Genomic DNA, 26,949 nt, shown 5'->3' with positions numbered 1-26,949 from the left:
ACAGCTTTATTTCATCCTGCTCCACATAGACAAGCTCTAAAAGCTCCTTAGATAAAATGGCTGGAGAAAATGCCATCAGCAATGAGGCCTGGAGCTGTTAACAGAGGGAGGGTAACCCACACATGGTTTGGTCCACACCACACAACCACCACCTCCGTGACTTTTCCAACATACCAGACCAGCTGCTGGAGACTGAACCGCAAAGTTTCAATGCTGACAAAGGACATCACCTTTGGAGGGAGAGCCCTGCACGTGGAGCTGTGGGTGTCACTGGGGACAGCGAGGCTCTGGAGGAGCCAAGGACTGCAAGGGAGATGCATCTGTTTGCAGAGTAGCAAAGGAAGAAGTATCTCTATTACTTCAAGCTCGAGTCCAATGAACCACACAATTACAACTTCACTTCCATTAACTTGAAATCCACTTGCAACATTAACCTCAAAAGGAATATGTTTTAAAAAAAAAGGAAAAAATTCACATTCATTTCCAGCACTAATCAGAAACACACACTGAAGAATAAAAGACATTTTTCCAGATTCTGTGTAATACAGACTCTTTCCAAAGAAGCTGAGCACAGCTAGAAAAAAAACCCTTCAACCCATGCGCATGGTTTCATTCTGGATCAAATATCTCTGGCAGCAAACCGAGCTTTCACTGGGATGGAGGGATGCTGAGGGAATGGAGGGATGCTGTTCCCAAGGGGCAGCGATTACAGACTCGGGAGCAGACCACTACCGTCTCCAACACGGCTCCCACCACATGGGTGCACCAGCAAGCTGTATGTGTCTAGGTCGAAGGCTATGCGTGGACCATACAGCTGTTTCTCTTACATGGGAGCTGGATACCATCAAGCCGGGGCCAGATGACACCGCTAATCAGCACAGCACCGTTAATACAAGCGGAGCCATGAGTTCACACATCAAAAGAACCCAGCCCAAGGCTGGATTACAGATAACCCCCAAGAAAACCCACAGGAAAACTGGCATTAGCAAGATGCATATATACCTACCACAATGTTATACTTCTAGCAGGTGCCAAACACATTCTAACACTAAAAAAATGCTCCAAAAGCTTGTGCTAGTGATAAGAGGCAGCAAGAATTAGGCCTCAATTTTTCCAATATTAGAAAGGCTTCCCCAAGCCCAGCAGTGGCCTGCCCAGAGCTCCTGGCCACAGCAGAGGGCCAAGTTAAATAGAAGGACCAGTCCTGCACGTGGTGGTAGAAGATGACATGGGACCCAGCATTCTAACCTTGGCTCAAGTTCAGGCACTGATTCAAGTTTTTAACTCAAATTAAACCGCAGTAATTCTCAGAAAATCAACTGATGCATCCGTAGAGCTCCAGGCCAGAAAGGTGCCTTGACTGACCTGCAAAACCCACACATTTCAAGCTTGTGCCTGAAACGAGTCTTGGCTTTTCAGAGACGTTCAATCTCAATATCAAGATTAGAACCTTGGAGTGACCCCAAGTGCTTTGGCAAGTCACTCAATAGTTAAAATGGCCTTCAAACAGCACAGAGACCATGCCTCTTCCCCGCACGTTTGTTTTGAGGTGAGCAAACTCAATCCTCAGATAGTCACTTGATAGAAATAACAAGATCATTTCCACCACTCTCTGTGATCATCTGTTCTTTACTGCCCACAAATACCTCACAGCTGATAGTCATTCGGAGATATGCTGGACAATCATGAAAGCACACAAAAAAATTAGCACAAGCGGTTTTTCATGCAAAAAAGCATGTTAGTCATCATCTGTGATCCTTCTGGTTAGAGCATTTCAGTAATCCGGCTGGGCAGCAGAGGGGATGCCACGTCACCACACTGACACATCAGATGACTTGTATAAATGCATATTTATAATGCAAGTATCCACACAAATTGGAAGGGACTGGAAAAATGGGTCTTTTGTACGTACTGTCAGATTTGCTGGTTTATGTGGTTCTTTTACTTAGCAGCAGGAGGAAAGGGAGAAGGATTTGTAAAGGGACAGAAAACTGTTCTTGTGAAGCTATACTGATTGGGAACGGACCTGTAACTGCTGTCAAGTCTAAAATAATTTCCAGTTCACTGTTGAAGCTAACCAGATTTCCAAATAGTTCTTGTCCCTCTAAATTTACCCTGTTCTCGGCACGCTCCTCATTTGCTCACACTCCTTAGCTTCTGAAATCCGCGAGAGAACTGGAACCCTAGAACTACACCAAACAGTGTCCTCACGGCATTTTCACTACGTGAGGGTGTTTCGCAAAGAAGGTCACAGAGCTCACAAAGCCATCGTGAGAGCAGCTTGGATCTGGTCCCATTTGTTTCTGCAGAATCTGCAGCATCCCAGCAGAGATGGGAAGGAGGAAAAGTGTCTGAACTCGTCCAAGCTGCAGCCTTGCTCAAAGGCAGCAATGATCAAGATCTTACATTAACCAGCTGCCACAAGAGACAGAAGCGTGTTAGTTAATGATCAACATTAATAGCACAAGAGTCCCCAGAAGCCTGAATGGACAAGGGATAAGGTTTAGCATGCAGAGCACTATGCAAACAGAGAACAAAACAAGCGATCTCTGCTCATCCTTCACCTTCCAAGAACCCCTCAAACATTTACAGCACCCAGACTCACGAGTGCACCTAACTTCCTCAGGTTCATCTGGCAATGGCCATGGATTAGTTGGAGAAAACCACTATCAGCTTTGAAGGAAGGGAAAGGAATTTTAGAACTGCAATGTGGTATTTCCATATGGATCAAATACTCTCAAGCCACCCCACGGCTCTCCTCCCCACAGGCCCATAACGCCCTGGCTCTGACCATAGCGGAGAACTCCTGGTGCAAACTTCCCAGCATCTGGCTCTCCGCTGCACTCTGACACCCTGCACAGCTTTAGCACACTAAGCAGCAATGTGTTACTTTGGGGAAAAAAAAAATCATCCTTACTAAGATTTTAAATCAATCTTATAACCTCAATGCAATCCAAATTTTATTTTTCAGCCACGGGATTTGCTCAGTGACCACTCGCAGCTTCCCTGCTCGTTTCAGACACACAGAACAGAAAAACTTGTGTTTCAGAGGGTCCCCCCACAACAAACATCCCTGGATTTATTATCAGAGCCCTGCAAGCCTGGGGCTGCCATCAGGATGTAATACAGACCCCTTCTGTTTGCCAGGCTCTGAAAGGCAAATGTTGATTTTTCCCAGAGAGGGATGGGGGTGTATATAGAGGAGAAAAGCCGAGAACAAAGAGGCAGCAGCTCACCAACCAAAGGGCTGCCGACGACAAAGGGCAGAGGTTAAGGGTTCTCCTAAGCCTGGGTGACCCACCAGGCTGCGTGGCGGAGGCGTGCCAGTGTCTATAGCAAACAGGACACCCAGAGCAGACCCGGCCACCTTGGACTCCCCAGCCTTAGCGAGCAATTCCTCATCCACAGCTGGAGGAGAAAAGGGGCAGTCTTTGGCTGTGAGACCAGTGGCTGTCTCTGAAGACACTGCAAAGGGGAAAAAAAACCTCAGCCAGGGATTTCACTCGGGTGCGCACACACACAAGTCCAAGTCTCACTCCAGTCTCGTGACAAAGTGCCCTTTTCTTCCACACAGCACACAAGATGCTCCACTGCAGCCATCTGACATCTAGGTGAAGGAACCAGGGACCGGCAAAGAAGCAGCCAAGGGACCACAGTTGCTAAAGCCCATTCCCTCCCTAGCCAGAAACTCAGATTCACAGAATCAAAACCCACAAACTGCCTGGCCATTTGTTTGGGAACAGGTAATGTTAGAGAAGCATTCAGCTCAAGCAGATGGCGGTCACTTTTCTCTCTGCATCAAACATCCACACAAACGTAGTTTGGGCTACAAACAGCACCTGAAGCCCTTTCACCTGAGCATCCCTAGTGTAGCAGCAGCCAGAACACACACTTTGCAGTCATGTGTTCACACAATGAGTCTGTATCACTTTGGAAGGCGCCCTGCAATCCTCTGATATTACGCAGAATCACCTGGAAGTCAGAAATCCCTAGATCCAAGCTGCAGTTCAGAAACCAGCTCCTTAGCAGCCCTGCAGAAGAAATTTAAGCTCAGAATCACAGCTGTGCCTCGGGACACCAAACATCCACATTCTTACATTTGCCTTTAACCCCAAGTCCAGTCGCATCTCGATCTCTGCTCATTCGAGGCTAACCTGCCCTAGGAAGATGCTGAGGTGGGGTGGCCAGGGAGGACCAGCTCAGCTGCAGAGGCAAAGCCACCTGCAGACAGAAGAGTCAGGGACCCCTCTGACTCCGTCACAGCTCTCACCGCACATAACTTTCCTCCTCCACATATCCTTTTTTCTGCCTGTAAAATGAGGTGTCAAGCACTTCCCCTGCTTATAGGAGCAGGAGGGGTGTATTATTTAATGTTCTTACATTTGAGCTGTACTGTAAAGAATGATTTGGGTACTATCTATAGATTACTGAGACAATGTCCGCTGTCCTTAAACATCAGGAAAGAAGAAGTTACAATTTAAGACTACGATGAAGCCCTAGACCCATGCAATTGAGGGTTTTCTCCTACTAATTCTGCCCCAGAAGTAGCCAAGGCAATCCAGTTTCATAAGCTAGTAACATTCTTTGAATGTTTTTCCCCGTATCTTACAATTATATTTAATAGTGGCTGTAGCAGGGTAATTGGAACAGAAGAGAACTTCAGCCAATTTTTAGGACGTATTTGAGTGCCTAATGTTGCAGATCAGCTTACACTAGAGTTTGCAAAAGTGCCTTTACGAAGCGTAGTACAACTCCATCTCTATCTTGAGAGGGCCTAAATGCATCTTAAAAACACCGATGCCACCCTTACAGTTCTCTCTTCCATCTCCAAGTCAGACACCCACAAAAAGACCAACCACAATCCCAAAGTCAGCTACACAAGCTGCTTAAAGCTGTATCTGTGAGTGATCAGCAATTAACATGGAGATTAAATTTCCTGTGAGCTCCCCAGTCTCTCGCGCATGCAGCATTTGAAGGAGGACTAGCTCTCCGAAGTACCCATTGCCCCTGCTGAGCCCCAGAATGTCATGTCCTGCCCCCGTACATAAAAGCAGTAAGGCAACCAGCATAAAAACACTAAATTAATTTAAAACCAAGATGTAGAATTAATATAAGTGCCAGTATCTTATCGGCTTGTCGTTTTAAATCTTTGAAAGGGACAAAATAATTCTAGACCCAACACCTACCTCGCTGCCAAGCCATGCTCTCCACCAGTCACCTCCAACAGAGGGGCAGCACGGAAATTAAGAATAGGTTCATCTAAATAAGCCCCAGCTGTAGAAACCACGGCTACTTGATACTAACTCCACAACACATGCTCTTCTCCCCAGGTACGCCGCAGTCCCAGTGCAACTCGTTCCTCTAATGGGTTTCTGCAGCTGCCAGCAAGGGAAAGGCAAAGCACCTGGCACCACCAAACAGCTCAGCCCTGGCAAAAGGCAGAGTGAAATCACTCCTGGCACAGGTGGAAACCATTTCAAAGCACAGAGCACTGCCTGCAGCCTCTAAGGAAGCTTTTCTCTCTTAAAAGAGGGCTCACACAAGCAGACACAAAGCCTATTCTGTAGGTCTGGCTGAAAGGCAGCATTGTACGTGGAACACGGCACGCTCGGGGGCACAGAGCCGGGCAGCGGAGGTCCAGCCCCAACCCAGAACTCTCCCTCGAGTCACTCACCCCAACGAGACAAGTGTTCAGCCTCCACTATGAAAATCCTCACAACAAAAAAGGCAAGCGCTGCTATTTCTGTAACAAATACACATGTATGCACAGGACTGAGATCTGCTTTGTGGATTTTCCTGCTGGCGTGGATTTTCCCTGGAAAGTTCAGCCTGCAACTATTGAGTAACCTAACCCCTCACACGCCAAATCCCAGCACCACCGAGACCTTGCTCTGTGCTAAGCAGCAGCATGAGAGAGGATTCCCCACGTGGTGAAGCTTATGGACTTCCACCATATGCCACACGTAATGAACCACGCTGTGTGCAACCTGCCACAGCGCACGCACAGGCCACTGCCTGCCAAACCCAAAAGGTTTTTCTCTGTCTGGAGGCTCAGATCACTTCTGATGACCCCTAAACCACTGTCAGAGTTTATTAGAAAGCTGACCTTTTGTGAATAGCATCCTTCACAGTCAGAGGACTCCAAGACCTCTTCTTCAGAGGGGGATCCATGACACTGCCATGTCCCTCTAGCCCAAATCTGCCCCAATCCCTTTGGTTCCCCTGCAGGAGCATCACCCAGGCAGGAACCTCCCTCCCCTGTCCAGAGCTGCGGGATCAACAAGGGGCCAAGGGAGGATGCTCTGGGCTGGGGGGGGGGCTGTGTCAAAATTCCAACCTTATCTCCAGTGGCTGAGATCACGGGTAGAAAATGTTTCTGTGTTGTCTCAGCAAGCTTCCTGCTGGCACCCCTCTTCCTGTCCACAAAAGCACCACTTTGTGAAGGGGTTTAGAGTCAGAGAAGAACATTCACTGGTACAGACCAAAATGCATTTACTGAATTTACCATTTCTGAGACATCAGATCTGTAATAGTGCCTGTCCTCAGTGTGCCTTTTCCTCAATCAGCTCTGTCCTGAGCAGCTCAGGAGAAGCAGCCCCAGCTGCACCGAGGGATGCTGCCACTTCTTCTGAAAACTGCCGGTACCCCAAGCAGTCCCTTGCTGCATTGCTGCTCTCTGCAAACTGGTGGCCACGTGCTTTAGCACCTGTGAAGGAAGGATGCTCACTAATTTGGACACCTCTGGTTATCATCCTAAGGCCTAGATTTGACTCTGCTCTGCCACAGATCCCTACAAGCCTCAGGGCAGCACCCGCTTGAGCATTTCACATTAAATGTCTTTGAAAGAGCCCCAGACGCCCTCCATGGTCAGCAGATGAGACAGGCACTGCAGCCAGCGAGTCATCTCCGTCCTGAGATGGCAGATAGGGTGATTCACCCGACAGCCCCCGGCTGGAGAGAAGCTGCAGGGACCAGCTCCGATTTAGATGGCTGCTTTTAGGTGGCCCAGCTTAAGCAAAATTAAATTCTACCTTGTTTTTATCTGAGCTTCAGTCCTCTGTAATACAGGATTCTCAGCTCTCTCCAAGCTTAAAGATCAATGTCTCAAAGACTGAAGGCACTTACAGGAATAGGAAGCACTTTGGTTATCTGCACAGTCATTAGACAAGCAGCAGGAGTCAGGATATCTGATTACACCCCATCCTGGCCACACAAACCAAATGAAGCAGCTTGTTTCTCTGCAGCTCAGTTTCGTCAGCAATAAAGTGGACATAAGCATATGTCTTTCACAGAGAATTTTCCATGGATGCTTGAGAAGACTTTGGGAGCACAGGAGAAAAGGTGATGTTTATTCACAAAGCAAATCCCCTGAAGAAGCCCGAAGCCCCTCTGGAGGGCTCTGCCCTGGTGGTACCAGCGCAGAGCGAGGCCCCTGCCACGTAGCCCCATGCTCCAGGAGAAGGTGAGAAACAGCCACATCCCTCTCCAGAGGGAATCGCCACCACTCACACCATAAGTTTCCTCTGCATAAACAAAGCACTGACCTCCAGCACTGCTGGGCATCTGTCACCATCGGTTTATTCCATAAGAAAGTGAAATTAAAAAAACCCAACATACCCAAACACACAGCTGACACAGCACTTAATCTTGCAAAGATTATGATTACATGATTTGAAAAGCAGAGGAGGGTGTTAAGCCCCCCAGAGCAGAGGTCTCTACTTGGTTTATAGCTTTATTTTGCCCATAATCTACAGATAACAGGGCTTGGATGGTTCCAGGATGTTCCGAGGGACTATGCCAAGACAGTTTTTAATCCAAAGCCTGGTGTCCCGGCTGTATTTTGACCTAAAGATACATCATTCAGAAATTTCCCATCAGAAAGGTTATAAAAAATGAAGATGATCCCAAGTGGGGATGAAACACCAGTATGTTAGAGAATATTAGAATTTAAACTAATCCTGATACACTGGAAATGGGCAACAGTCAGAAAACCCAAGTAGGATGCAACCTGATTCAGTAAGGACCAGTGCAAAGGTCTAATCTATACACTAGACTCCCTCGAGTCAGTGGATACAGGAGGTTCCTACAAAAGATTCATATCCTACGTGGGCTGAATCCCCAGATTTTACCATCATCAACTGCAGAAATAGCTCAGGGTGACAAGTACTCCAGGCAGGTGCTTGCAGGAAGATGGGATGGAGCCGACTGCAAATTGAGGTGCGGAAGGCAGACTGTCAGAGCTCTGTAAATGAGGTGCCCGACAGCATCTGGGCTCGGCCTCGGGAGGAGAAGTTCACCTTGTGGAAGATAGAATTAGACCATTCCCTTTACAAATCTCTAACACTGCGCACTGGATCCTCCGTGTGAAAAGACAACCAGGTGTTAGGGAGAGAGGCTCCGCTTTAAGAGTTTGTTTGCACTAAACCAGCTTGTCTATCTGGAATCCCCCCTGTGTAAGAAGCCAGGACAGACCACCTACATGAAGAAAACCTGACCACGTGTGGCCAGCCTTGCGGCAAGCAGACTGCTCCCATCAGATCTGCACAGGTGGCTACTGCAGCCAGCCCTTTCCCCACAGCCCTAAGAGCACAGAGGGAGCCGCAGAGCCTCAGGGAAACACCCAGACATCCTCCCCTCAACAGGGTTAACAGGAGGTCCTCCAGGCTGTGTTAATAAGCCATGATTTTGCCTTGAAACTCCGAGTACCTTGGAATAGGACAAGGTGCTTCTTGCCACCTGCTCCAGCTCCACGTGACAGCCAGGTGTTTGCTTAGAGAGAAACACAAACAAACCCACCCTGGCAAGCTCCATACTCTCCTAGAAATTCAAATAAGGTCATCTCCAGACAGAAAGCAGGAGAGCATGGAACAGTCCCAGGCAAAGCAGCTGCCCTGGTGCCTCCTCGGGCAGCCCTGGCAGCGCACAGTCAGCGGAGAGGGGGCGGCAGGGAAGAAGGAGAAAAGCCACAACTCATCGGCAGGGTATCTGAGCAGCCTACTCTCCATGTACAGTCACAGTCTATTTGTAGCCCACAAACTGTCCGCCGAGGAACAGGAGCAGTCTATAAAAGGGTCTAACAGACACCTGCAACAATAAGCACCCAGTACATTGACATAGGAGGTTTTTCTGGCTTATATCCATTCCCAGGGGCTCTCATACCTATATTCATGCCCGAAAGGACATAAAAGGCTCAGTAAGATCCGAACATTAATCCAGACACATATTATGAAACAACCTTTTACTATTCCTTCTCCACCACAGCTCAAGCATAGGGCTCTTTCTTTTCCCACGATGCTTAAAAACTTAGCAGAGCCAAAGATAGAAAAAACAACACACAACCAAAACCCCTTCAGCCACAGACATCCTCCTCCCCTCTCCCCACCACATACACACTGCCCAAAAAGCCTGACATGTATTTTAAAACACTGATGCCCAATGCCAATTTCCTAGAGAGCAGCTGGTCCATGAAGGAGCAAATGGAGAAGAGCAGTGGAGGCACGTTTGAAACCTCCACAGACGGATCCAACTCCAAGGCTGAGCTCATCCTTCCCAACATTAACTGCAGAAATCAGCTGTCAGATTACTTCACATCACTGTTGGGAGGTTTATCTGACAAAACCCCACTCCAGGAAATAAATCAGAGCCTTGCGCTGCAGCTGCCAAGCAGGACGGGAGAGACCACCCAAGCCACGACATCCCCCGACATCCCACAGCACCAACAGCCTTTCCATGCTCAGATGTGGGACTCGCCAACTGAAGCATCTCACTTGTCAGTGCAGCAATTTGGGAAAGCGTTTACAGATGCAGTTGAATGACAATTAACGTCAAAGGGCAATTAGCTACAGTAACGTTAGTCCTTCAGGCTGCATAAGTCAGTTGAGTAAGCATTTAACAGTTCTAAGAGTCATAACCTATCTACTAAAACAAATGTTAAAAAACAGACATTAGAAATTCCATGGTAGGATGTGGTGGGTTTGGTACAGCTTGGACACAACTCAGACTCACATTTCTCAGTATTGTGCCCAATTTGGTAAAACATGCTCTTAAACACACGAATGCAGGACACCAAAGGCAAAAAAACCCCTTCATGCAGCAGGCAGGGTTGCAAGAGCACATAATAAAGGTCTAATTTTAAGGATTTCCTGGTGCTTCTAGCAATTGACTTTAGATAAAAGCAATATAGTACACGTGACTCCTTTTATCACTAGAACACTGAAAATCGGCAAGGTCAGAAACCTTCCCCAGAGCAAATCAGAGGACAAGGAGGATTACAGCATTTCAGGATTGGGATGGCAACATCATCAACTTTCAGTGCTCCAAATTGAATTCTACGCAGGCAATGAATTCTTTTTCATCCTCTTTCCTACTGATTTAAATATATATTACTTTTAATTTAAATTAAATTTCACTTAAATTCTCACCTGTCCAGAGACCTGGATAGGTTGGAGAGCTGGGCGGAGAGAAACCTTATGAAATTCAATGAGGGCAAGTGTAGGGCGCTGCGTCTGGGGAGGAATAACCCCCTGCACCAGGACAGGTTGGGGGTGACCTGCTGGAGAGAAGCTCTGTGGAAAGAGACCTGGGAGTCCTGGTGGACAACAGGATGACCACGGGCCAGCAATGGGCTCTTGTGGCCAAGAAGGCCAATGGCATCCTGGGGGTACATCAAGAAGAGCGTGGCGAGCAGGTGGAGGGGGGTCATCCTCACCCACTACTCTGCCCTGGGGAGGGCACATCTGGAGTGCTGGGTCCAGTGCTGGGCTCCCTGGTTCAAGAGGGACAGGGAACTGCTGAAGAGGGGACACCAAAGGGCTACCAAGAGGATGAGGGGACTGCAACACCTCTCTTGTGAAGAAAGGCTGAGGGATTTGGGTCCCTTCAGGCTGGAAAAAAGACACCTGAGGGGGGATCTTATCAATGCATATAAATACTGAAAGGGGGGGTGTCAGGAGGATGGGGCCAGGCTCTTTTCAGTGGTGCCCAGGGACAGGACAAGGGGTAATGGGCACAAACTTGAACATAGGGAGTTCCACGTAAACATGAGGAGGAACTTCTTTCCTTTGAGGGTGGCAGAGCCCTGGCACAGGCTGCCCAGAGAGGTGGTGGAGTCTCCGTCTCTGGAGACATTCCAAACCCGCCTGGAGGCGTTCCTGTGCCACCTGCTCTGGGTGACTCTGCTCTGGCAGAGGGGTTGGAGAAGATGATCTTCAGAGGTCCCTTCCAACCCTATGATTCTAGAAAAAATTAATTGAAAGTTACATTGGATGGAAGATGGAAACTGAATATTAGGAGAGGAAAGCGGTTGTAGAATGCCAGTAGCTGACACCCCCCCGGTCACAGACCTGGGCAGGCTGAGAGCAACCCACCATCTGAGCCTGTGGGCGACACTTCTGCAGCCCAGAGCTATACCTTTCCTGCAGGCAAACCAAAGCCTCCAGCCTCCTTAACTCACAGCTTTTCATCAACCTTAAACTCACCTGAACAACCCCCTGCCACCTCCCATGGTCTATCATGTGCAAGTCCTTTGTCCTGACTTGTAACGCACCAAGATCTGTTATTTGTCTCAGCAACTTTTATTTGTACATGTCCAGGCACTTACAACTCAGCCACTGAGTCATTCAGCAGCAGCTCTCAGCAGCAATTGCTGAGGGCATCTTGTCCTCCTTTCCTTTGTTTACTCTGTCCATGATACAAAGCTATAGGCAACCCCCATTTCCCTTGATAACATCAAAACCAAAGCAAACTTGCACCCAGGGGCTGCTCTTGAGGATCAGGACTCCAACCTCCTCCCCAAGTACGTGCGCTCTCTGGCATCACCGTCGCATCCTGCAAAGGGACATGTTTCTGCATGAGCTGAGGGAACGACTGAGTGTCAGGGACCCTCTGTGTCCCCAGCAGCTGCTTTGGGTTCAGCCCCACAAGACCTTGGGGAAAGATACTGGGTGCTGGGCTCTTCCCAGAGGCAGCTGGCTCCTCTTGCAGGTCATCCCTTGGCAAGCGCTCTCCCCTCCTGGGAACCAGAGCCCAAGCTCCGTTGTTCCCTCAGTCCCCAGAATAGCCATACTCCCACACCAGGAAATTATGGACTTTCTTGAGCATTACTGTGACCTTTTTTATTTCCATTATGCCTTTAGCTGTCTCCTCCCCCTACACTCCTTCTCTAAACAAATCTCAGAGCTGCACAAAGTGTTTCCTGTAAATAATACTCATCTGGCATGGACAAAGGAAAAAAGAAAAAGAAAAAACTCCTTTTGCTGCTAGTTCCAGCTTGCAATCGTCCCTCCAGTTTAACTTCCATCTGCTCAAACTGGGAGCACTGAAGGCAGCATGGCGTTTGAGGGAAATGGAGGGGACAGTTACACGCTCCAGGCAGACTCCAACCTGCCCTCACTGAAATTAAAAATTCAGGTCGTGGAGGTAACTTATATTGCACTACAGCAGTCTGAAGCACAATGATCAATGTTAAAGCTTGAGCAAGAAACTTCACAACGAGCCCCGTTCTGCCCAGCACAGCCAGCTGTTTTGGCAAATATAGCAACACTGGACAGAAGTTTTCCTTTCCCATCCTCCTGGTGCCATCCCACACTGGTGCCAGCCTCTGCTCTACAGATAACTGCATCCCACTGAGCCCTGTAAGAGGCTGTTTAGCACACCTGGCAGTGGAAGTTGCCTTACAAGCCCAAAACTGGGATTCCCTTTTAGGCAATAGAGGGGTGCCCCATCTCACAGCAGCTGCAGGAAAAGCCTTTGCAAACCTGCACTATCACCTGAATGATGAGTTACACAGAAGGGAGCAGCTCCCCAGGCAGCAGTGATCTCTCCCCTTTTAAGCATAAACCCTGTAAAGGGTGCTTTGAGCCGTCCTTGACACTGGGGAGTCATTGCAGGCCAGTGTGGGAACAGGCTGACTCACCAGTGACTGCACTGCCTCTCTGCCACCGCACCACCGCTGGCAGCCTGCAATTCCTGTAGGGAATGAGAGATGCAGCACGGCTGCTCTTCCCAAGGATACTGGCACTGGTCAGGAAGGGAAACTCACTGGTGTGGTGTTAAACACACTGATGTGGCCAGTCAGCATCACCCCTGGGGACAGGTGGATCCCACCCTCTCCTGCATGGCACCAGGGAGCTTACAAAAAGCAAGCAGAGACTTCACGGGCCTGACAGGTTAAACCTTCACAGATTGCTATGATACAGAGTCCTCTCCTCTTCCACAGAGTTCACCCTGGATTTGGACCCCACCTTATGCTGCAAAACCCAAGACATCTCTCATGTAAGAGGGGACAGGTTCGCCTCGCACACAAAGCCCCACTCGCTGTCTGGTAACCAGCAGCGCTGGTTTTGGGAGGGCTTTCGCTGCAAGCAGTGAGTTATCCTCTGCAGCAACATCTCCCCCTTCCACATGGCACCACTTCTCCTTGCTCACCCCAGGTGGGCATGGGAAGGTGATCAGTGTTTTGGGGAAGCAGTTAATCACTCCGTTGGGCCCCACACGGCTTTTTGTTATTTTCTGCATATGTCTGCATGTTGCGGTTTTTTTTTTGGCTTTCTCCACAGGCTGGATTCCCTTGCTTCTCCAAACTATTTCCTAACAGATGTCAGGATGTTTTGCTACCTGAAGCAAAGCTCTGCCACTGCCTGCACACACCAGCCAGATCTGGCAACAGCGGAGCACCCAACCAAACCCATCACGCTGATCCTGCCACCCCAGCACAGTGTGGGGCTGCTACAGGAGAATTTTTTCGTAAGAAGATTCCATCAATCATCACGAGCCATCAGAAATATGTGACAACGGAGTACGTTGACAGTTATGGCAATATATTCTGTCAGCACACAAGTAAAATATAACAGTCATGCTTTTTGATTGAACATCCCACGGTCCCACCTAATTTTTTGCAGCAAAGCAGCACAGAGCTAAGTTTGCCAGGACCAATGCCAGTTGCCATCAACAACTCCTCATATCTGCTAAGCCCCAGAAACGGCCTGCAAGGCCCTGAAGGCAGCTCAGAACAGTCCATCCGAGGATCAAGGTGCTTTTGTCCAACAGAGACTCCGACAATTTGTAGTGCTCTAGCAAAATTACAGGCTTTACCACCACAAGAGAGGGCAGGCACACTAGAAGTCTGATTTTTCTAAAGCATACGCTTTTTCTCATTTTAAAAGTCATCAGAAGACTTGTTAAAGGTTTTTAGCTGTTAAACACACAGTGCAGACCTGGGCAACACTGCCTCTCAGCTATGCCATTGGCTTGGGAGCACGGGCTGCAACACTGCCCTGCTCACGTGGCCTGTGCTTCTGCCACCCATCATACACCAGTCATTGAGAAATTCGGAGGCATGGGGAGGGAAGGACGTATATTTTTACCCTGCATCCCCACAGCACTCAGGGCAGCAGTACCCATTCCCTCTGGGCACCTCTAAACATTGCTATAGCTCAAACAACAGCTGGCAGGAGCCAGTGGGAACATCAAACACATCCAACCGCGTATGCAGTGATGGGGAAGTGACTCGGGCTGGGATGGAGCAGGGAACAGTGTGATGTGATGGATGGAGTGGTAAAAAAATAAATTAAGGAGGTTGGGAAGAAAACCCACCAGGCGGAATGCGTGAATGTGAGAGGGCATGGTGGCTGCTGACCACTTTGGAAAGTGCGTGTGAGGCATGGACTAGTTAGAGATGCAGTTGTCCAAAACAGCGCACAAGTGTTTGCCATGCAGGGACCGCATCATGTTTGTTCGCTCTTTTCTTTGGGGTTTTAAAGGAGGACAGGGACCATAGACATTTGGTATCAACCAGCTTTCACATGGATCTGATGATGCAAATCACCCACGCAGCTGGCCAAGCCAGACTGCAGAGCTTTCAGCATCCTGAAAAGACGACGCCAAGCCCTTTGTGCACCAGCCTCCTGCTATTCTTGGATTATCAAGAAAGAAGTTCATTTTGTAGTCCTTGTTATTTCCCTTCCTGCTACTTCAGTAACACAAGGTATCACAATGCCAACACAAAACCACATCGTGCAAAACTTCCACAGCCTCAGGCGAGGGACCAGTGTTCCTGGAGCAGATCACTCCATGATGGCACTGCCAGCATCACCGTTCCTCTTCTTCCCTCTGCTCCTGGGCTCCAAAACTCTCTCCTCACCCTTTTCCTTTCACATCCCCCACTCTCACACCGGCTTTACAAATGCTTCAGCTCTGCTGCCGAAGGGAAAGGAAAGAAGCCCAGACCCAGGCTTCACTGCTCTGCTCCAGCACAGAGAGTCGGAAGAGTGCAAAGGCAGGGATGGGTGGCAGCAAAAGAGCCAAAACGGCATCCTCTGAGCAAGGTGAGAGATAGGAGACAACTGTAAACAACACAAAAACCCAGCACAGGAACTTCTGCCTCTAATAAAAGCAGAGACACAAACACCAGCCCAATCGCCAGCACGCTGGGAGCTGCTCCACCAGCTGCGGCTCCGGTGGTAGCTCTGTCCCACCAAGCAGTGAGGACACAGGATGAAACAGAAACCCCAGCATTTTTTCTGCTCCTGCTATTCCGCAGAAGCCTTCCTGAAGGCTGATGCATTTACTTACTGCACCAGCCCTACGCAGCCGTGCCAGTGGCTGCTGGGCCTCTTCATTAACCAGTTTGTTACTGCAAAACTGTCAAGCGCGTTGCTCTTGATCCTCACCAGCTAAACTCTTCCTTGCAACAGAGACCACGGACGTGCTTTGGCACACCAGGCACAGACAGGGCTGTTTCGCTCAGAGAGCAGGTGGAAGTGGAACGTTTCATTCATCTGAGCTGGTGGAGGCATTGCTTGCACTGAATTCAGGTTTTGAGCAATAGGTTTGAACAGCAACAGACTTGAGGATCCAGCTTTTTGTGGTTGATTACAAATCCTCAGTACAATCATTTATTTTTTTTAATGACATCTTGGGCCCAGCAGTGCAGAATTGGGGGAGTAAGAGCTAGCTGTGAGTTTGAGCTGAAAAAAAATGGCTTTTTTACTTTTATATATTTCAAAACAAACCATTTCAAACCTACGTTCAAAATGACAATCTAAAATTAAATTAATGTTTTTGTTGGATCCAAGCAATATTTTTTCCCTTGATACTGCACTTGGTCCCGTGAACTAAAAAAAAAAATAAAAATCAATCTGAACAACGCTGTTCCTTTTTCCATGGCTTAGACAAACACAATGCCAGTTAGCTGACAGGAGACAGGTCTGGTTCAGGAGAGAACAATGGGGCTCTGCAAACACCAGGTCATCTCTGCTCCACCCAGCAGCTTTTATGACAGGTTAAAAGCCATTGAGGGCATCGCACTGGGCCTCTCTCACACTGTATCAGCCTGAGAAAGATTCAGTCTCAGTTTTTCCAGACCATCTCAGAAGACATCTGCAGCTAGAGATGTGCCGAGGCCCCCAGACCAGGCAGTGCCTGTCCAGCCACAGCCCTTGGGGCGTGTTTAGGTGGGACCAAGTCTACCAGCGCTTCAACAAACTCCTTCATTGCTGCCAGAGGAGCACTTGCTGCAGTGCATATCCCCGTGCTATCACAGCCGCACACCACAGCTCTCGCTCATCCCCACCAAGAGCTCACTTGCTGTTCTTGCATGTACCAGAGCACAAACAGGCAGCCTGTTGGTGGGGTACAAGCCCAACTTGCCTCCCATCCTACCACCTCTAACTGCTGCTGCCTTGGACCGGAGCTGTGGGTGGTCAGCATCCACAGGACGTCGTGTGGTGTCGGCACCAAGGAAACACAATGGGTCTGGGGCAGGAGGGGTCCTGGGACACTATAAACCAGCCCAGCAGAGGACAGAGCTCTTTCCCCATAGCTTCCCAATCTAGATAATACCAACAACTCCAACTTGACTTATATTCTATTGCCCGTGTTTTATAGGGAATCATTTTGCAAATCATGATATGGCAAAAAAAATTGTTCCCAAATCCTAATGCTAGTTCTCAGTTCTCTGTTACTCCTGCATTTGTTCCTATAGCCTGAGCTCATATATGAGGAGTTATTTCTCTCTACGCGCCTAAGCAAGAAATTAGGAGTCCACAGTTTAGGTAAGGGTGGCTCACACAACCACTGCGGATAATTCGGGAGGTACTGTAATTAGGGCAATCCTTATTTCCATGCATGCCAACCTCTTACATAAACCTGAAATTGCAAACCATCCTTGGCCAAAACCATTTGCACCATCCTTTAAAATACCTATAACTCATGTGATTTATCACAAATCCTGTCTATTGCTGCATTGGCAATTCAATTATGCTTGAGTAATGGAAAATGAGAATCAAAAAATCCTTAAAAAAATAGTATCCCAGGACAAGTAAAACATCTTAGAAAAAAAAAAACACCCCCAAACTCTCCTTTCCTTAAGCATCTGAAATAATAGACATCCGTAAAACAAACATTTTAAAGCTGACTTCAATAGCAGTTATTGCTCATTTTTCACTTGCTGTGTAAAATCCCCTTTTCACCCTCTCCCTTCCTCCTACGGCTGCTGCCGGGAAGTTCCAGGGAAAAAAACGCTACCGGGCTGAGCCGCACGCGCCCACGGCTATGGCACAAAGGTCTGAGCCTCTCTCTGCTGGTAAGAGGTAAAGCATCCAAAAGCAAACTCTATCCCAACCACACCTACATGGCACGTGCTCAAGAGTCATAGCAGATGGGTACTGATTCCCCCTGAAATACTTTCAAAAAGGTAAATCCAGCCCAGGGTAGGGAGCAGCCTGCTAACGGGAGAGAACTTACAGCAGCATTGCGGCGCTCGCAGAGGAGGATGGAGCTGCAGCTTCAGCCTCGTGAAGCCAAGTGAGATCCTCCAGCTGGGTCCAGAGGGACCCAGTCCACAGAACAGATCCAGAATATACTGGAGAGGAGCAAACAAGGCCAGCGAAGGATGCTCCCTAACCTCAAAATGTGTTTAGAAGATGCTTATTGTTTCCTTTTGTCATCGTTTTTGGGAGATTCCCAGCCAGGCACTGCATTTCCAGCCTGCCAGGGATTGCCAGCAACATGCTTGGGAAGTGCAGTCTTTGCAGCCGAGAAGTCACTTTGTCACCTCTCCAGTTTCTCTGGCGGTAGAGAGCTCAGAGGCTCTGCAGCACTCCGTACATCTTACTCATGTCTTGGAGAAGTAATCTGGATTTCCAGTGAAATTCCCCAAAGCAAGTCCCCATCGCCATTCCCCTGATTTGTAAAATGCGCAGGATTTACGGGACAAGGAGGGCTGGCTCTGCCCCGCGCAGAGGTGGCAGCTCTCCAAAAGGCGGTGGGTGATTCATGGAGTGCCTTTCTGCCCGATGAATCAGCCAGAGGCAAGGCCCCAGCACAGCCCGGCCAGGAGCTGCTACATCGAAAGCGGAGCCTTTGCACAGCACGCAAACCAGAGCTGCTCACAAGAGCTGCCGGGGCTTTTTGCGAGCTTGGTGGTGGTCATAGTGAATTCTCCTGTTGCTTCACCACAGTGTATCCCAGCTACCGTAATTCTTCTATTCCTTTTCCTTAAAAAACCGCCCTGTCCCAAAGGGAAATCTCGAGGCAAACTGTTTCCAAAGTACAACTGCCGTCCCTTTCGAATTAAAGGTACCAACCAGATGTCCGCTGACCTCAGTCACAACACCAAGCGAAGGCGTGTTGGGACACTGACCAGACGTCAGTCACACCAGGGGGTTTGCAGTGCCACAGCTTCACTCCGGCACAATCAACCCAAAGCAAGCAAAGCAATTAAGGACCACGTGGCCTCATCTGCAAGAAGTCGTAATATCAGGTCACACATAGTCTGCCATCTCCAGACCTCTTTTTGCCCCACTTCTGTCTGCTCCAGGGCTGCTTTAGCCACCATCCACACCTCAGGAGGCTTCTACAAATAACAGGTTTCCTTACACACAATGCACAGCCATTAATACCCACCTTAATCCATTACAACACGCTAATAATCACGCTTAGGCTTTCTCAGGTTCCCGGCATACAAGCCCTAATAAAACCTCCCATCAGTCCATTTAGCAACACTAATGAGGGAATAGAAATATGCAAGAGAGAAACATTACTAATTAATTTTAACAATAAACAGGCAGCAGCATCACACAGGGAATTTTCCGAGTGAAAACAAACCCCCAGCTCCTGTGGCTTGTGAGCTCAGGCAGAGTCCAGCTGGCCGTGACGTGGCTGGAGTGACTCGCAGCATGGCAGCTGCCCCAAACATCCCCGCGGAGTGGCCAGACCCATGACTCAGGATGTCAGGAGTTGGCCAGCACGGTGACACCGCGTCCCTGCAGCGGCCAGGGAGAAGCAGGGCAGAACTGGGTTTACAGAGCAGGGGGGTCACAGGCTGGTAGCTGGAGCGAGCACAAATCAGCTGTGGAGCAAAGTCCTGCACGCACAGGAGCTGCCAGAGGCACCCGAGCAACGGAACTTTTGTAGGAGATATGTCCGCTCCATCGTGTGCCAGCCACTTCTTGGGACTGCCGGCAGGATTTCACAGACGGCTCAGAGAAATTCTATCAGTCACAGTCGCTTGCTCCCACGTTAGCTGTGGAGGAAGGAGCCTGCGAGAGCAGTGGGCACAGAGCCCTCACCCTGCAGGGCACGACCGGGAAAGCCGGCGTGGGGAGCAGGGAGAGGAGAGTCCCACAGCATTAGGGGATCCCAGCTCGTCCACCCCCGATTTGGAAACCCCTCCAGCCCCAGAGGCAGCTGGTGTCACAAACAATGCCACTGTCCTGTTTTAATTTCAAGCAGCCGCTCAGCACTGGAGCTCAGCCCACGCTGGCGCAGGTGCCTCCTGAATAACGAGCTCTGTGCCACCAACACCAAGTTTTGCCTGGAACAAGCTGCCTCCTTGGATTTGTTTTGCTTTTTAAGCCTTTTCCACTGATCAACAGTTTATTTATACAAAGTAAACCAGCTACTCACTCTGCTACAGAGACACTTGGATGGAGAAGGGCTTACGCAAGTTGTGCTTTGAGGATTTTTTAAACTTTTTTTTTTTTCTTTTCCCAGTACAGACAGAAAGGGGGAGAGGTAAGAGGCTCACCTGAATATGAGGATTTCTTCATGCCGTCTCTTCGAGCTGTGACATGAGCGGGAGCGGGGCCGGCAAGGCGTTGGGTCCCTGGGGTGCCGTGCCGCAGGTGTGATCCTTTTGTTGGCGCAGGCAGGGACAGGGAGGGGACGCGCGCTCCGCCACCGCATCCACGCGTGCAGCTCCAGCCGAGGGGCAGCCCAGCGCTCCCGTTAATTAGCACACACCTTTCCTAATCTCACACACAGTTACGGGCTGTTCCAACTCTCCTGGCGCTGGCAGGGGTAGAGCAGGGCTCAGCCTCCCCGCCGGCTCCACGTTACCCTCTGGGAAAACAAATGGTTCCCGGTGATTACTCCTGCCAACTCCCAGCCCTGGAAATCCCAGTGTATTTCGCCGGTGCAGCAAAGGGAAGGGAGGGAATTTCACGCCTCCAGCCTGGTGCACCCCACAGATTTTATTCAGCTCTTTGCTGGAGGAGCAGCTCGGGTCAGCCCCACTCTCAAGTCAGGCAGTTTCTAGTTCAAAGTGCATTACTGGCCCATCGGCAGCCCGCGGTGTAAACACTTTTCCTCTTCAAACCCACAAGCAAAGGATTCATTCAAGGCTGTAAGCTGAGCAAAATAGCTCGTGCAGATTTACCACACGGGGAGAGCTACGTGCAAGCGGTTACTCGCTGCTTGGGGTGGGTACAGAGCCACCTACCCCATAACCAGCTCCCCAGAGCACTGGGATCCGGCACCTCCCCCAGGTTACTGGGAAAGAGGAGGCTCCATTTCGCTATTCCTTATGTGCCTCAGCACGTGGGTCTGCCAGGGAAGCAGACATGCTCCTGATGACTCCCTTGTGAAACACACATTGGACAATTAGTTACGCAAATGCAATAAGCTGGGGGCATTATGAACACAGACAGGAAGAAAGAGCAAGTTGAGATTAGCCATGACTAAAGGCACGGTGAAATGCAGGAGCGTGAAGTGCTGGAGGAAGGACCGGGCTGGTGGCCGAGAAGATTTCCACAGCCTGCTCAGGTGAGTCCCCCATGCACAGCACAAGTCCCATCCACAGGAGAAACTTCCACCAGCGCAAAGGCACAATTTCAGCAGAAAGGGCTTTCTAGTTGGTTGTAGATTTTTCCACAGTAGGAAAAAAAAACAAACAAAAAAACAGCCCTAACCCTGGCATTGCACAGGGACAGAGGAAGAGGGCAGATGAGCTGGATTAAGATGATACGGTCCCATCAGCATTTGTTACCATTTCTCAGCCATAGATTATCACCTCTGCAACAGATGTTTTAAAAAGGCTTGTCTGAGCCTCTCCGGCATTTAGTGCCAAATTTGAAGAGCTAGCTGAAAGCGCTGGGGGATTCAGCGCTAAGCAGCCAGACTTTGCACTGAAACAGCTCAGGAGCACTCACACGCTCCCAGGTTTGTAGCAGCAACAGCTCTACCCTCTGCTGCACGACTACGTTGCATTACTGCTACGCTGTGGTCTCCAGCAGAGAGATGTTACCAAAACCACTCCGTCATCAAGAAAACTTCTGAACCACCACAGCTTTGTTGCTTAAGTAAACACGCATCTAAGCCCACAGTAACAATACATTACTCTTCCCACAGGTGCTTTTGAAATCATTAGTCACATTTATGGAGGAGAAACAATAGCACAGTGACTTGCCCCACCTCATACACCAGGTAAGGGCAAAGCCAGGAGCAGAACCCACCCCTGGACACTAATCCCCTGCTCTGCTCTCGCCTGCACCTCTCTGATGGGCACGACTACTTTAAATACTCAATACTCACAGGGATACGCTTTACAGAAGATCAAAAGACAACTTTCTGTTCTTGCATATGGGTATATGTGCACATGTGCCTGATTAAGTGTGTGATTACATGTGCACATGTGTGCAATTAAGCATATGGCTCCACATATGTGCGTGATTACGTGTGCAAAGTGTGCCTGCGTCTTTGTGGGGCTGCTGGTGAGCAGCGTTTTCGGAGCCGTGGCTGGGGTACAGCCATCTGATCAGCTTGACTGCACAAACACAAACAGCAAATTGTGGAGCAGGCTTTCTACCGCAGGGCCAAACAAACACGATGAGACAGAAAATGGCTGAAGGGATCTTTTTCCCCCCCCCCCTCTCTGAAATACTGTCTGACAAAGAATCCTTTTCTTTGGCTGCCGGGCCTCAGAATTACCAAGAGAATCAGTCGCTTGGCTCAGAAGAGCAGGTTAATGTTTAATGCAATGCAGAGCCCACAGGCTTCAAATAGGTAAGTCATTTATAGCTCGCCTTCCCCCCCCGCCCCTTCTTTCGTAAGATTAGTGAGGGAATTTATTGTTCCTGAAAGTGAGGGATTCAGGCTGCTGGCTCAGCCCAGCCACGGCACAGGCAGGCACAGTGTCAGCCTCATGCACCCAGCCCTGCCAAAACAGCTCAGACCTGACCCGGTGTTCGCACCCGTCCCACACCAGCCCTGGACATCCCACCCTGGCACTCCAACACCAGCACAGTGCTGGCAGAGCGCAGAGCTGGTCTCTTTTCTGCGAGACGATGTCAACCTCACTTGTCTCCATCTCATAATGCCCAACTCTACGCGCATAGCAGTGATCTTATGTGGGGTGAAGCATGGGCCAGCTCCTCTGAGCCCAGCAGCACCTGAACCTACCAAGGTTGCAGATGCTGCACCTCCTGCAGCAGCTGCCAAGCCTGCCCCAGCTGCGGTGGGCTCAGCCCTGGTCCATCATGGCTTACTCTGCAGCACATGCAGTTTCATGGCAGGCATGATAGGCATTTTCTGCTGGTGGTATGTGTTGTCTCTCCCCCAGCAGCATCCTCCAGCACGTTCCCCAGCATGTGGGGGTCCTGCACCAAGATACGCAATCTCCAAAACTAAACATAATACAGCCAGAGGAGCGAGAGAGACAAGCACCGCCAGCTCCGTACGGTGGGCTGGGGCAGGGAGCCAGAGGCCCAGGAAAGGATCAAGCTGAGGGAGAGACTGGGGGAGGCAACAGCACCAAGTGATGCTTACTGCAGTGAGGAGGGAAGCATGGAAATAAGGAAAGGATGAACCTCCAGGGAAAACAACTCTACACTCTCATGGACCAGCACGAAGTTAGACATTAGGGTATGCCGAGCTGTGTAATTGCATCTCTCCTACTGACTCATTCAACCTCTCAGACCAAGTCTCTTGTCTTGCAAAAGGGGAGGAAGGCTGAGTTTTCCCAGGGAGAGGTGTGGGGAGGCTGTGTGTTACTCAGTGCTGCCCTGGGGCTCAAAGACATTGCCTGGTAGGCAAAAAAAAAAAAAAAAAAAAAAAAAAATCACTGTTATGGCAGAGAGCAGAGCTCCCCAGGTGACCAGCAACAAGGATAAGCAGGAATTTATGCTTCAAAGACCTGCCAGTGAGCAGCAGAGTAGGCCCGAGCCTCCTCTTTGGGGAACAGTATCTCTGATTTAGAGGTAGAAACTCAGGTGTCAGTACTGTAAACCACCCACATCTCCCTCTCCAGCTTGGTTTGTTTTATATATGATCCTCCAAGCTCCTTTTCCCCAATCAATTGCTCTTTTATGGCTGCTAGGCTGGAGAGAGGATGCAAAGTCTTCCCCCCTGCTCTGCACCAGCGACCCGTCCTGCCCAGGGCAGGGAGGCACGAGGTGAGCGGTGGCACTGCACCCTGGCCAGAGAGATCACAGTGAAAGTCCTGCAAAACTCAGCTCGGAGAGTACCTGGATTCAAGGGAAAAGTAGTAAGAGGGGAAGGAAACCCCACGGAAGATGAGACCTTGTGGTTTTTGGCCAAGGAAGGGCCACCCTCACTGCCTAGAGCCTGCGATCTCCCTGGCAGGCACAAAGGGCAGCTTTTGATGCAGCTGCACATGCAGCAGGACCTGACTTGCGCTGTGGACTTTGGTAAGTCCAACAACAACTCAGATGCACTAAGTCAGCAGAAAAGGGCAGGTGGTTCCATCAGCCCACTGAAGGTAAGTGCAAGGGCTCCGTGCCGATGGGCTGACTGCCGGCAGCCCAGCTCAAGGCAAAGTTCAGCACCCTGCTCTTTGTGGTGCACAATTCCTGCTGCTGGTGCCCAGGGCAGCAAGATGCTTGTGGGAAAGGACAAGGGTCAATCAGCCAGTGCTGGACACGTGCAGGATATTCCCTGCTTTCTGCCACCTTCTCGAGGAAATTAAAATATTATGGCACCTCTGGTTGCTCTCCCTTTCCCCTGCAGCCTTAACGGAGTGCTTGCTTGCTCACAAAATGCGTTGGTTGTGCCTCATTTAGTTAATCCTTACAATGCCCTGGTTACTTAAGTTCATTATCCTCATTTAGTTACAAAAAAAAAAAGAAAGAGTAAAATTGCATTTTTATTAATGATTCTGAGAAACAGTTGCCCAAACTGGGATTAAAACTCAAGGCTGTCTAACTTGTTACTACCTAATGTTACAGCTGCAGGAAGATTGGGTCTGCCAGCTCTGAGCTCAGTGGAGTCTGCCTTACAAAAACATACCTGCCCGGATCTTGGAAAGCAAGATAGAAATCAGTTTGATGATCAAAGTTTTGATAGCATTCCTGGATAATACAGGCTTCGCAGAGAACAGCACGCAGAGGTCTGGAGGACTGATCGGCAGTGACCTGGAACTGTTTCCTCTAGCAGTTGGGGATAATGCAGCAGAATTCACATCCAAGGAGCCTCCAAGCCCAGACTTCAGCAGCAGTCACATATAAACCCTGCAGCTGCTCCGATGCAGCAGCCTGGCTCTCAAGCTTGCAATGAGGAAATAAGGAAGGAGAGGTTTATGAAACGCATTTGGGTTGACCTGTTGCTTGTGAACAACAAAACCACTGAATCGTGGAGATGGGGCAGTCAGATGTGCGTAAGAGGAGCTCTGGTCCACATGGATGGCAAATCTCTTACTTGAAATTATGGCTGAGGTCTCAGTTAAACCCGTGCAACTGCACAAGTGAAGGAGGCCCGTTTACCTGCCCCCACTGTCACCGGGGGCAGCGTGCTCACCAATGAGTCCTTGTGTGCTCCAATGCGTGTGCAGACCTGCCTGCCAAAGCCAGGAAAACTAAACACAAAGAACAGCAGACACATAAACCATCACTGTAGCTAAGGTTTGCCATACTCCAGTTCTGAGCCACGTTTTTCTTGCCAGTGGCCAGGATTTAATGCAGCACTCCCCTTTCCCTGCTCCACAGTAGGGCACCACAGATGTTCAGCCTCTCGGCATCAATTCACAATGCTCGGATACAGGAGGCAAGGCAGCTGTGCTGATCTAAAGCCTCATACATTCGCCCTCTGGTTTTCCAGGGACTGAATCACTTGGTTAGGACACAGCACAGCTAGCAACAGCCAGACTCCCTCTGTGGTCTTAAATGCATATGGTTAAGAGGTAAATAATTTAGCAGTGTTTCTCCTAACTCCTTTCCCTGTGATTCCATCTGACAATGAAGTACCAAAGACCCACAGCATTACAGTATCGTCATATATGGTCTGATAGTCATGCTGTTCTCTTCTTTGGGCTGATGGTTACGCTGGGGAAGCAAATAACTTAATGGAGCAATTACTCATATCAAATCAGCAGGTTTTGTTCTCTTCTTCTGCCTTAATTATGAGGAACCAGGAAGAATGTCCAATTACTCAAGGCAGAATTTCATTACCAGACAAGATAACATCTGCTCAACCACAAGGTACATCAGATGGCCATTTTCGTAGAGCAGCCTCTCCCATGGTTAGGGAAGGGCATACTTCAACCTGCAATTAAAGTTGAAGGTGTATTAACAGACAATAAAATAAAAATTAAAAGCAGTAGTCAATGCCCATTCAATAGAAGGAAAATCCCTGAATGTAAGGGAAGTCTGAATGAAAGGTCACAAGTGTTTTCCATTTTGAATAGCCCCAGTCTCTGAAAGCAAAACTCTTCAAGGTGCTTCATGAGCTGACCCACATGAATACCTCCCCTCCTTAATTATTGTAAAATCCTTGGGCTGCTTTCAGAAAATGCCAGCTGAGCACTTCTGAAACTAGCTGCAAGTTTGAAAAACAAAAACAGGTCAAAGTCAAACTCTCAAACGCCTCAAAGCTTAACCCATTTTTCACAAATATACAACCCTGTTTTATGGCTTTTATGGTCTGAGTTTTAGTTGAAACTACAGGAATGAGGCAACAACCATGGCTTTGCATCAGTGTCATGGGTTTGGCTGGATTGATGATCAGAATGACAGACGGCCCTTCCCCCTCTCCCAAGAGAGGTGAGGAAGACAGAAGGAGATCTACAAGTTTAGAAAGAAGAACTAAACTACTTTAATGAAAATATTAATAAATAATGAAATTATAAATAAAAAATAAAAAAGTATACAATATATACAAAACCCTATCCAGCTCCCAGGGTAACGATCACATCACCAGCAGGCACAGGGAAAGTCCTAGACTGGAGTCAGTGACAGACAGGAGCTGGATTCCGGATCTGTAGTCAGGAATGCTTGGATTGGGATCAAAAGCAGATGAACAGACAGGGTCATCTTCAGAGATCGTCCACTGAAGGAAGAGAGTTGACCTTTTGATCCCTTAGCTTTTATACTGAGCATGATGCAGACGGGATGGAATACCCTGTTGGTCAGGTTTGGGTCACCTGTCCTGTCCGCTCCTCCCTACAGGTGGGACCCCTCTATGCTTTTCCACTTCTGACCCTCTAACAGGGCAAATAATGAAGTTGCTGACCTCGGCTGTTATAGCAATAAGAATATGCAAGAGCCCCTCTGTGTACCATTTGTTTGTATAATCAGGTCTTCTCACTCAGAGTGAAGAGATTCTGAACACTGTGCTGTTAATTTCAGAGTTTAGTCAGTTAGAAGAGGCCCAGCTGAAAAGTAAATTTACAAAACAGGAAAGTGGTTCTGTTTTACCTCAAACCAGGACATCACATCAGCC

At 49.1% G+C, this 26,949-nt stretch overlaps 2 protein-coding genes across 2 annotated transcripts in view; both read right to left on the bottom strand.

Moving 5' to 3' along the window:
- Nucleotides 1-20,063, bottom strand: part of SEPTIN9 (septin 9) — a 143,377-nt gene extending 123,314 nt beyond the window's left edge. Inside the window, exon 1 of the mRNA XM_054221501.1 lies at nucleotides 20,027-20,063. Within this exon, the coding sequence (XP_054077476.1) occupies nucleotides 20,027-20,048 (22 nt within the window). The 5' untranslated portion in view covers nucleotides 20,049-20,063. The remainder of the gene's footprint in view (nucleotides 1-20,026) is intronic.
- The window catches only part of CD7 (CD7 molecule), a 214,967-nt gene that overhangs the window by 155,428 nt on the left and 32,590 nt on the right, over nucleotides 1-26,949 (bottom strand). The window lies entirely within an intron of this gene.

Source organism: Rissa tridactyla, chromosome 15, assembly GCF_028500815.1.
Source record: "Rissa tridactyla isolate bRisTri1 chromosome 15, bRisTri1.patW.cur.20221130, whole genome shotgun sequence".
NCBI lineage: Eukaryota > Metazoa > Chordata > Aves > Charadriiformes > Laridae > Rissa > Rissa tridactyla.
Note: the sequence above shows the minus strand (reverse complement) of the source record. Positions and strands in the feature narration are given on the sequence as shown.